The sequence below is a fragment of the Trachurus japonicus genome, chromosome 24 (assembly GCF_045865225.1).
Source record: "Trachurus japonicus isolate A0001 chromosome 24, Traja_1.0".
In the NCBI taxonomy this organism is placed as follows: Eukaryota; Metazoa; Chordata; class Actinopteri; order Carangiformes; family Carangidae; genus Trachurus; species Trachurus japonicus.
This window is the reverse complement of record NC_140930.1, coordinates 5721285-5733669: the sequence shown is the minus strand read 5'-3', so window position 1 is coordinate 5733669 and position 12385 is coordinate 5721285. Positions and strand designations below refer to the sequence as shown.

The window sequence follows — 12385 nt, the reverse complement described above, 5'->3', positions numbered from 1 at the left end:
TTCACAGGGGTTTGATTAAAAAACAAGATTGTTATACCAAAAAAAAGGATCTTGAGCACTGATCATTTCATAGAGAAAGAAGATATTTTGTAAGAAGAGCAGAAACGGGGGAGACAGAAAGACCCGTGAGATACAGAGGGGGACAGGTCAACAGAGAGGGGAGAGGAAGTAAATGATTGGGGGGGGGGGGGGGCTTCGGTTCCAAAAGTACTGTTGATCACGCAGCAGCTGAACCACAATTATAGCTCTGTCCCAGGATGACTGAGACTGAGGTACACAGTGTCTCTGTAACCATGGGCCCATTTTTCCCCCCGTCAGAAAACATTCACAGTTTTTGACAGTAGAAACCAGAAAAGTGAGATTTGACTCTCAACTCTTGAGCTGCGATTCCCTGACTTTTTCAAACCAGAGATATTGATGTCTGAAATGGCTGGAACCCACTGATTGTGGTGGATATCTGTGTCGCACAACAGGCCAAAACCTGTTCAGCAAACCATAATTCAGGTTACGGGAAGTGTGGGCCTGCAGTCTAATTTTAGCTCTGCTGGCTGTCCTGAATCAGATACTACAGTCTACACTGAAAGGTTGACTGTGGTATAACGTATAAACCGTTGAGGAAAGAGAAATAAGGAAAACACAGGCCCTTACAGCCGCTCTCACCTTTCCTCACAGCATTTCCAGGTTTTCATGGAGGTCCATCTCTACTAACTAATCACCCTTAAGTAGGAGTAAGTTATAAATCCCACCAACACTCTGGAAGTCGGACACTCCCAGAGAACTGCAGCAGCACCGCTTCGAGTCCAGGATGTATTGAATGCCAGTTATCTACAATTGTACTGTAAGTTCTGTGCAGTTATTTCCAAGGGATCTTCCTAAGTGACCCCACCTCAAATAAACACTTGACAGACTAATTAGATGTGACATTGTATTTTGGAACAAACGTGCTGTTGTGTACCTAAGAAAACAGCTGCTTGTGCTCCATCCAGGAACTATGGAAATAAACCAAGGGTCTAATCAAATTAAGATGGCAAATAAAAAAAAATTGCTCAAATGCAGCCAAAGGAGCATGGGTGTGAGTTTCCCTTATTCACTTAATGATTTTCCTTCCACAAGCTTGTTATGCCATGAATGTGCCATGTTATTGCCCATGTTTGTCAATGCTTTGGGCTATTTAGTTACAATGTCTGAGTCCAAAAGGATGTCACTGTTTTATACTCTAATTACACAGCCATGAATGTCTCTACAGTTACAGGCGTGTAGGGACCAGACTGGAGTGGGACCATGATCTGTCAGTTTCTGATGATGGCAACACAACTGAGCGACCTGGCATTCGTCTTTCACAGCCTTGTCGTCATGAGAGTTGATGAAGTGGGATAGTAATTCACCAGTAGCCAATGTGACTGGTTTGTTCTGGGCCCAGGTTGAGGGGACAATATGAATCTTACTGTCAGTCATATTAATCGCCCTCATTTGTTTGTATTGGTTTCACTGGGATGCATTTGTGGGAATTTCAGACTTTTGTTGTTGCCAAACCACAGTTATCCAGTATAACAGCCATAACAACTGGGCTGTCAGGTCTGTCGTCCTGAACGAAACGGATATAATCATGATCGATGGGCTGGCCTGGCATACAGCGAGTTTACCTTTTTCCTCCAATGCTTAGTCATACAAATTCCAAAATAAAGACAGTAAAACAGTGCACTGATTGACTGTAACACTTTTTATTCATTTTAATGTCAATGTCAGCAGGGCACAACATCCTTCAAGTGAAAAATGACGAACGTGGTTCAGTTTCTCGTTACCGTTGAAAATCTGGGAAGCTGGTCGAACTCTGTCGGCCGGTGCCTCAAGGAATGCAAGTATTTATATGGACTGGGTTGAAAGGTCCCCAAAGTGTAACAAAATCTGACTCAGGGACCCCCACGCTGAAGTGTTGTAGCTAGTTGAGTCTCACCTCCTCTCCTTGAAGGGCTTTGTTTCAGCTGCAGACCCCCTGAAAATCCCCCGGCAGCAGCCTCCTGACCTCAAACACAACTGCTCAAATCAACTCCTCTGCTTCCAAACCACAGATTTTATCCAGAGACTGTGGCATTACAATCTATTTCAGGAGTCAAGAGTGTAACCAGAGGAATCTTGTTTGTCAGTGTATACCCTCTTTGTAACAGATTGAATATAATGTGTCAAAAAACCAACTCATCTCCATACGCTGCATGATAAATGATCTGGGAGCCGGTTCTGGTTTCTCTCCTGACCCCTGGCAGATGTAGTGACCGAGTCCTCTCAGATCGCACTCCGTTTAGTGGATTAACCACTATACCACAATCTAAAGGATAAATAGCCAATCACAACAGTGGGATTTACGTGAAGATGCGTGTTGAGGTCAAGAGAAAGGTGGGAAACCACAGCTGGGGTCAAACAGAGGATTGGTTCCATGTGTTACAACAAAAAATAAAGTTTAAGGTCAATGTACAACTTTAAGAGTCCTTTATTCAACCTAACCTACCTCTGAAGGTGTATTTGGACTGAATGCAAATCCCAGCTAGGGAATTACACCTCAGGAAATACTCTGAACAATCTTCTACATCGTTTTTGAAATTGATGTGCAGCATAGAGATTCGTACTGACACAATACAAGTGTGTTTTTGCAATCACAAAATGTTTTACTATAATAATCCAAAGCAATTAAACTGCAGAGGCGGGAGCTGCCAGAAAGAAAAGAAAATCAAGTCAGATCAAAACCACCACAGGGGATTAATTACCGATTCCTTTGTAGGGAGCATGCATGTTCAGTATAAAAACAGAAATACTGGATTGTTGTAAAAATGCTAATTCACAATTGTGGTCCAAGCAGGTAAAAATCATAAGACACGAGATTCATGGTGTAAGAAAAGGTCATTGTACAGAGTCCTAAAGCTGCATGTGTTAAAATGGCATTCCAACAAAAACTAAATACTGTTGTGGGGCCTTTGTTGGACTATACTGAGCTCAGTCGCCTCAGAAACAGCACAGTTAACATCACAGCTGAAGTGTAATTGACAGCATGTGTGTCCCAGTGCTTTTACTCACATGTATTCTGTGTGACCTCCCGGCAACGTGACACTCAACTGCACTGAAAGAAAAATGACTAGTGCAAACAAATAGTCAACCAGAAAGATATAATCCGAAGAACAGGAATGTAAGCAAAATAAACCATGAGGCAAAAGCAAGACGTATAGTGATGAAACAGGAGCAGAAACACCTACAAAAGAAAGAACAAGAATTAGCCAGGCTCACTACGCCTCTCAAAAAAATACATCCTGATATTATGTGGTCATAATATCAGGATGTATTTTTTTCACTCACCTTCTATGGAGCATTTACAGCATAGACGCAGGGTTCAGATCAGAGCTAAGAGAGTGAAGTCTGACTGACTCATGCACATTTAATGATCCTGGATCACCAAACAGCAGCAGCTGCAACAAGGACAGGAAACAGAGAGGGTGAACCAAGGCCAACAGGTGCCTTATATCAAGGAGGTGGATCGGACTACGCGCAGGCGTAGCTCACAGTCGGCCATATTTGAACGGGCAACTTGCTCTGACTCTGGCTGCAGTTACAGTGCAGTAGATAGGTGATCCAGTCATCTTCACCAAAAAAAACGATTCATAACAGTCAGTATGTAGCTATTACTTTAACTATTTGCATAATGTCACTATAATGTTACTTTTACAAAAAAAAGTACATGATTAAACTGATCCGTGATTTTGAGTATGCTGCATCATAACTGCATAGACATTCATAAAAAATCTAACCGTTTTGAAATCGGACAAAAACTGAGCAAGTTCTGGTCATTATAGCAGAACATGCACCGTAGGCTTAATGCTCTGAGGGAGAGAGTTGCCCGTCCCACGATGGCCGCCGTACTGGCTACGCTTTGTCATTGGGCAGCAGCGGTGGGTGAGTCATCTAGTCTTCTTATATATATCTATGCCTTATATAACCTGGCCCTGATGAAGGTGCTGGATGGAGGAGGAGGAGGAGGAGTCAGACCCAAGGCTGCGTTCACAAGCGTTACACAGTACTATTGTCACCTACTGTAGGGGAGCAGTCCAGACTGGGCTCAGATTTATGCTGCGCGGCCAGCTCTGTTTTGCAAGAAACAATTTGACTGCACTTAAGGGTAAAACAATTGTTAGGAAGAAAGAAAAAAGTTTGATCTGTTGTCATAATCACTGAAACACAATCCTGCACAGACACTCTCAGTGGGTATATTACTTACATTTATGTAAATTCCATTCATCAACTGTTAAGAACACATTCCAATAATCTTAGTCAGTTTTCATGCCTTGGGCAGCAGCTTGCAACACTGGATTATATCACTAGTTTTTTTACAGTGACGTATTCAGGGCAACACACACTGGTGCCATGTTATGTGGGTTGTTGCATCCGTAGTACAATAGCGCAACTGTTCTACTGTATCTCCCAGTGTCTGTGTGAAGCAGCAGTTGTGTCACATCCACTCCTCTGATGAAAACATCCACGATGGCCCTCTGGCTCTGCCGTGGCCTCTGCATTGTTTTGTTCCTGCTTGTTCTGTTCAGTTTTCCCTCAGGTCAATGATGGGCGGATTTGCACCAATAATGAATTGTGGGAGATGTAGTTTATCACTCACTGACGTTTGCAAAACAGCAACTTTTATTTTAAAGGGACAACGAGGAGTTTCTATTTGGTTATAAAAAAGTCTCACGTTAATGTAGATGAATCTACGCTACCCACACTTGTTAATGACTCCATTTTTGATAAATATATCGTTTTGTCTCTATCGTTATTTTGTTATTTTAATTAGTGGCGGAAACGCTGGGCAAGCGGACCAGCGTTCCCTTACTTTCGGTTTCGCGGACGTCATCAGAATAACGCAGCAGAATTGCCCTTTATGGTCGGAACTATGACAGTATGTGATCGTCTTTGAACCTCCGACTTTCATTGTTGATGAATGAAAACATTCTTGGCAAGACATCCGTCTTGCGCCGATCCAAGAATTTCACCGTGCGCGTGGAGGCTCATGGTAAATGTAGTATGAGAACGCTTCGCTTTCCAAAACTCCTCGTTGTACCTTTAATTCAAATGCTTTTCAACCTTTCCTGTCCGTGGGCCTTGGCTTTGACATATTCCATTGTCTGTATATAAAAAAGGACGTTGGTTGCAAAAAAAAACCCCCAAAATGGCGGTGACTGTTCAGAGATTATGTCCCATTTGGGCTCTAACCCTTTTGCCGGGAAACATTGAGTCTTGACTGTGATTGTTATCAGTTTATACTCTCTCTATCAGTTTCCTGTTATACCTGTCCTATAAAAGGCAAAATATTCCGAAAATTACCTGTAAAACAAGATGGCGACGGCCAAATCCCAAAACTCTGGGCTATAAACCAATGGGTGAAGTCATGGAGCATTGCCACTTGGTCCATCAATTCCGACCCGTCTCTATCTCACTACATCATTGTATCTCCTTAATGCATTCATGCACTACGTTTCTTTTTAAGTTTTCTTTCTTGTTTCTTTTCTGTTTAGTGTGTTTAAGCCCTCTAACACCATCTCATACATCATACATTCACCCACCAACCTTACTGACTTACTGAATACTACTGAGTATAGATATAGAAAAAAATGGTACAATAAATTCTATTGCTGACACCGCTACATTGTAACATTTCCTCTACCCATAAGATTAGTACAGCTGTTAATGCTAACAGTACAAATAGCTCCTTATGCTCAGTTCTATACTGTGAAAGTATCGAAGCCTCAGTCCACAGAGAAATGCACACAGCTGTATTCAGAAACTAAACCTTAAAACCAGCCGCCAGGACTTCCTGTCACCTTGTGATGTCACAACATAACTCCGCCCACCTGTACCCTTCATAGTGTCAGACAACAAACTGTGAAACTAAAGTTTAAATCAACGTCTGTGCAACTTTCATGACCTTAAATTCCCTTTAATGTTGAGATGCTGAAGTGACAAACCATACGACAATGACAACATCAATGGGTGCAGAAAAGTGTTTACATAACAATAATAATCACAACAATAATAATAATAATAACAACAACAATAATAATAATAATAGTACAAATACAAAACAACAATGAAAGCCAAGATCAATTACAATCCTCATCGGAAATCTGCATTTGGTACAATATCCATCAACCAGACAGAGTTCAGAGTTACTAGAGAAATATTTAAATTAATTGGAACTGTACATATGACATGTAAGAGAAAACAAGAGACAGACGCACAGATATTTGTTGGGTTAGAAGACAATCTATCAAAAAATGCTGTTTCCTTTACTATTAAGTCGAGCTGAAATAAACCATTTTATAAATTACACTCTTGTCATGATTTGTGGTGTTAGGGCATGTTGTGTAACCATGTGGCTCATGGGAAGTGCAGCGATGTCACTGTGAGATTGCACAGGTTTATTACTGAGGCCTGACCTCAGCCTTTTAAACAGAAACAGACAAAGGAGTTTAATTTGAAGCTGATATCTGTTCATAGATCTGAGTGAGCAGTGATGCCGATGTTAGTTTCTGTTGAGCTGCCAGAGGCCTTTGAGACTCAGGCACTAATAATAAGAGATTAATTAGAAAACTCTTCTATAAAGCCTAAATATTCACTTTGCATCAGTTCCAGGATGTTTCTCCAGGTTTGGGATGTTTGAGACTGGACACAGTGACAATGGTCCTTCTGATTTACATGTAGGAGACTTCATCTCCTCTTGTCCTTCATTCAGTACTGTATTTATAACAGTCTTTGGCTACGTTTTAAGGCCACGAGGAAAAAAAAGAGGAACTATCTTTTCCACCCTCAGGCTGAACCCAGACCAGTGACTGAAAGAAGCACTGAGCTATGCCACTGGGGCTGCCAAAGGGGCCTCATCTCTTCTTTACTATCTCTGGGGGTTTGTTTCAGAGGGCTGAATAATACATTCTTCCACCACTCTGGGCAAAAGAAAAGAGAAACGTGGGCCAGGGTGCCTGACGGTCGGTACAATGCGTGCTTCACTACACAGTCATGCTTTGGTGTTGAACACTGTTGGCTCGGCGTGGACAGTGGAAGTCTGTTTGAGCCAACAGTTGACGAGTCGAAGTCCAAAGATCCAGAGTCTAAAACCTCACGCCTGAATGCCTAAAAACTGTCAGACAGGTCTGTGTGTTCGTCCGCCAGGTTTCACCTCTCACTACAGATGACTGTCAGCCTAACCAGAGAAGAAAGTGAGTGAAACAGAGGCTGGGATGAGCTACAGGTGCAGAGAAAGTGTACATCCTGAAAATAAATAAAAGTATATATACCACACAGTAAACATGTCGGTTTTGCTCTAAAGCTTTACGGAAGATCTCAAAGAAACAAAAACACACAGAATTCACAACGAGCAAGACATGTTTGACTGTTTTAGCAACAGTGGGCGAACAAAAACACAGAAGGACCAATAGGGAAAGATTATTTATACACGTGTTTCACAAAACAAGACATATTTTCAGCAAAACACACATTAACCATATTGAACTTCAGGAATGCTGTGTTTCCCTTTTTCTTTTCTTTTTTTTTTTCCAAATGTGCACATGAGTTTCATAGAGAATTTATTCAATGTTTTTATGGCAGGGACAAATCACCAGCGTATAATAACCCAGATTGACACTAGTTATTAAACAGTTCTCTTTTATGGCCGCAGCCTGATAAAACTAACAAAGTGTCAAACCGCAAAACTTCCATTAATAACCGTGCAGACAGAAGTTAAAGTGTCACAAGATCCAAACAGTCCACAAGCAAAGATCTACTTGAATTCACCATTTACCATAACAAACACGGAGTGGGAGGAAAACAGAAATAATCCCAGTATTTTGTTATTTCTGACGCCACATCAGCCAATAAAAAGTCAATTAGTAAAAAACTATTTCCAGCTTTTGTGCTTTCGTTTCAAAAGAAACATGTAGATTGCTTTGCTGTTAAATTGATTTATTTATGGGTTAGGGTTGGGTGCTAATTAAGGGTCAACCATGGGTCAATCATAGGTGAAATAATGACAGGGGTCATCTGGTATTTTGCTTATTAATTAATGTCAATCATATGCTAAATAAGCAGTACTTATTTAGACCTTTAGTCAGGGCATATAGCAAGTGACAACGAATAGTTTCTAGGATGACATACATTTACAATTGCGTTTGATTGAACTTTTCTTGCTTGTGAACTCAACTCAAATTAACTAACCAAATAAAACAATAGCCTTAGTGTCTACTTTCAGTATAATCAGTATCAAATTAAAAGGCTTTGTCCAAGAAATTTCAAAGAAATCATTAGCAAGTAACAATCCCATAAAATACAGCGTTATACCCACAACTGTTCTCATTACTGCTGGAAAAATAGCCCATATATCAAACCGAGGCTGAAATGAAAGTTTTTAACGAGGCTGTGTAAAACTGGTTAGATCTAGGGTTTTTACAATCCATAACTTTTAAACCCTAATCAAGGTCCGAGAAAAGCCCTAAAGTGACCACAGCCCCGCATCAAGCCAGATTCGGTGATATAACAACCAAACATCTCGTGGTATCCACAATACAAATGCAACTGAACAGACTGTCCCTCTTCAGTTAGTGGGAGATAACTGCCAAACTGCAGCCTTAATAGGCATAGACAGTGTCTGTTTCCAAACTTCTTCACTGTTGACTAAATGTTGTCCGCTAGCCAAACAGTCACAGCTAACGACTGGAGGAAATTACTGTTTAAACATCAATTCAAGTTTCACAGTTGGAGAGCATATGTGAGGGAGATGGCTACACGCAGCACTCCATAGACCAATCATTGTTTTATGAGGAGGCACGCCACTATCTGCAGCTGCAAACGTATGGAAGAGGATTCGTTCAGCAGCAACGTATTGACTTTGTGTTTTAAGGCTTGTTGACAGGAGCAAGATCTGAAGCCTGTTAAACAATAAAACAAATGTAAAACTGCTGTAGCATCAGTGTCGTATGATATGTGCCCCTTGTTATGCCATATATGAAACATTTTGAAGTCAATCATTGAATCTTTTGCAGTGTTTGACAGAACAAATGGGATGATCTTTGGTAAGTGATGAACTGAAATAGCCGTTTCTAACAGGCACACAACCTTGTGGGCTGGTGGGCTCAGTCTCCCAAATCAAACCATGCCATCCCAGTGTGAGTGGCATGAACAGAATTCCCCCCTTTGGACTAAAATCATTAAAAAAAACAAAATTACCCCTTAAAAATGTTATGTCACTGTGACCTCGGCCTTTGACCTTCGACCACCAATTTCTAATCAGTTTCTTTGACTCCAAGTGAATGTTTGTGAAAATTTGAAGAAATTCCCTCAGGGCAACCTTGAACTATAACATTCAAGAAGCCAAAAAACATGTTTAGTCATATCACCATGATCTTGACCTTTGGCATCTGACCACCGAAGTCTAATCAGTTCATTCCTAATTCCAAGTGAATGTTTGCGCTGAATTTGAAGGGATCCCCTTGAGGCGTTGTTAAGCTATTGAGAAGCCCATCATGAGAACTTGATGGACGGACAAGCCCAACACATACACATAATGCCTCTGGCCGGGGCTGTCACAAGTGCGGGGGCATAATGACACTTGACAAACTCAACAGAAAGCTGTCCTTCCAGAAACAACACCCTGATTGCTCTGGATAATCCACAGACTTCACTGTCAGCAGACTCCAGCGAGGATTATTCTCTCGCCAAAAAACTTGTGAGCTTGTGAAATGTCTACGGAGAGGCCTGTGGAACATCCAGAATCAAAGCTTTTCAAGTGTCATTTTGTGATCATTTAAGCACCGCAAGTGAAATTCTATTCACCTCCGTTGTATCTGGGTGGTAGCTGAACCCAGCTGGATAAAACCAAAACTATGCGTATGGCTGGACACCCCATGGGAAAACATGAACAGGCCCTAAAGGTGGTGAAAATATCATGCTGGCATCTGCACCGTGAGCGTTGTCTTCACGCTGGGAATTCGTCTTGTTATCATAAAAACAAAGCTATTATGATTTTTTTTAAAGTGTTATTTGAACATGTTTCCTCTCCACAAATGATGCCTTCTAAGATTGCTAAACTTTGGCTGACGTGCACGAGGAGCTGAGCTTCACTGGCCACCGGCATCATCTTTATCGCTTATCCTCAAACCACAAGACATCGACTCACCAGTGAATCACAGCGGGATTGTCCGATTCGCCACGTAGAAAAACGTTTTAAAAAGTGCAAACTGAGAGAGATAAATAATATAATCATTAAAAAAAATGCTTCAAATCCGACAACACTGGTTGGTCCAGAACATTGGTCGAAGAGAAAAGGACACCTCAAAGATTTAGGTGCTTTTTTCCTAGTTGAAATATTTCCAATGCGGATTTTAAAATGTGCATCAACATGCTTTGGCGTTTGACTGTTAGAGATACCAGCTGTGGGGAACACGATGTACATGGGTTCAAATGATCTCTCTCCAGCTCGGCTGACAAACTGATTGATTAGATTCTGTTCTGTGATTTCTGCCCTGTCTTTCTCCGTGACTCTTCTCACAGGGCTGAAACTGACAGAGTGTGTGCCTACACAGCAAGGGGAGCTGGAGAATGTATGGTTTGTATGCACAGTCATGGCGACCCTTGCAGGACCCCACCAAGGCACGAACAAAAGCAACCACCCGGACACATTGTAACACTAAAGAATAAGGCACGTAGAATAGATAGATCATCAATATTTACATAGAATATGGCTCCACACACATGCACAAACAGTTTTAACAAACATCACAGTATTAAAAAAAACACCAAAACATAACAGCCTACTTTTTTTCTACCAGATCCTTTTTTTTCTCTTCTCTCCCGTCCCACCTTGTGTTTATCCTTTCCTACCCACTGCTCCTTTTCATTTCCTCTTAGTTACACAGTCTGGCAGCCAGGTCAGCCGATTCTGTAATTTGATATGATACAGTAGAATCGCAGCGAGGGTCTCTGACCGCCCTGTAGCCCTTAAACACCCTTAAACACTCTATTATCCAGGAGACCCGGGGATTTCAAAGCCTGACGTGCGACTCTGTCTGTGATCGTCTTGACCTGATCTCTGGCTTTTTAGCAGTTTGTTGCAGCTGAGTTCTCAGGCTGCCTCCTCAAATCTGACTGAACAGTGCTTTCATGTAAAGCTGCTACAGTGCAGAGGTTCTGTTGGTGGTTGATTGTTGTAGATCCTCCATAACACACTTTACATGCTGCTTTGGTACAGAGGAAAACTTTGGCCCCATGATACAAGCACTGTGTGTGTCACCCATTTTTTTTTCTTTCAGTCCAAATATTATAATTTATAATATACAAATACAAATCAAATTCAAAAAGAAAACAGGAGTAAGGGAAGACGGCAGGAAGCATGCAGAGACTGAAGAGAAACAACCGTTCTATAACATGTTCCATGGCTGCTTCTACAGTGTCTGTCTCGGTCGTTCTGATTGGAGGGTTCCTTCCAACTTGGGGCGACAAAAGAGTTTGAGAATTCTTGGAGGTTCTGAGACTCTCAGAGAGTTCCAACATGTCGGGAGCAGTTCCACAACGCGCAGGATTCTAGAATGTTGGACAGGCCTCAGTCACGGAATTCTGGAGCGTGCATATGTGATGGCAGCTGCTGGAGGGTTCTAGAATGTGAGGAGCTGTTCCAGAACACAGACGTTTCTGTGACAGCAGGTGGTGGTTTCAGAGAAAAAGTGGAGCCTTAAATATTATAGTAGGAAGTTTCATAATGACAAGTCTGATTCCAGCCCCCCCCTGTCACTGGAGCTGTCACAGGCTTTTTTTTCTTTCTTCTTTTTAAAATTTTTTTTTTAGAACAATTTAGTAGTTCCAAGACGCTACAGGAAGAAAGTTCTAGAAAGTCCGCCCCGGAACACCGAGGACAGTTCTAGAACCTGGTGCTGTGGGCGAAGCTGTCAGACATGATGATGTTCTTGTAGAAGTTGTCGGTGCGTGTTGTGCAGTAATCTTTCACCTTATCAATCATCTGGCTGACAGGGAGGATGGAGGAGGAGGAGGAAGAGGAGGATGAAGAGTTGGGCTCCATCTCTGAGGAGGACGAGGACGAGGAGACGCACTTGGGGCTGGTCTGGTTGGAGTAAGGTTTATCTGCATCCAGGGGGGAGAGAAACACGGATACACACACGGATTAGGATATGAAAATGCAACCATTGTCACAAGTGTGAGAATCGATGACACTCTGGTATTATTACTATAGAATGAATCTCCTTGTTGTTTACAACTACTTCCGGTTAGAAAACCAGCATGAGAACAATAGTGACGGACGAGAGTTTCGCTATATAGCCTATATCTCATTTTTCATGTCACTATATCACCATTT

General features: G+C 41.8%; 1 protein-coding gene across 2 annotated transcripts in view; it reads right to left on the bottom strand.

The window, feature by feature from the left end:
• Positions 1–6915: 6915 nt before the first annotated feature.
• The window catches only part of adgrg6 (adhesion G protein-coupled receptor G6), a 103875-nt gene continuing 98405 nt past the window's right edge, over positions 6916–12385 (bottom strand). For both annotated transcript variants that reach the window (XM_085770121.1, XM_085770122.1), the window contains one exon: positions 6916–12153. In XM_085770121.1, the coding sequence (XP_085626247.1) occupies positions 11933–12153 (221 nt within the window). In that variant the 3' untranslated portion in view covers positions 6916–11932. The remainder of the gene's footprint in view (positions 12154–12385) is intronic.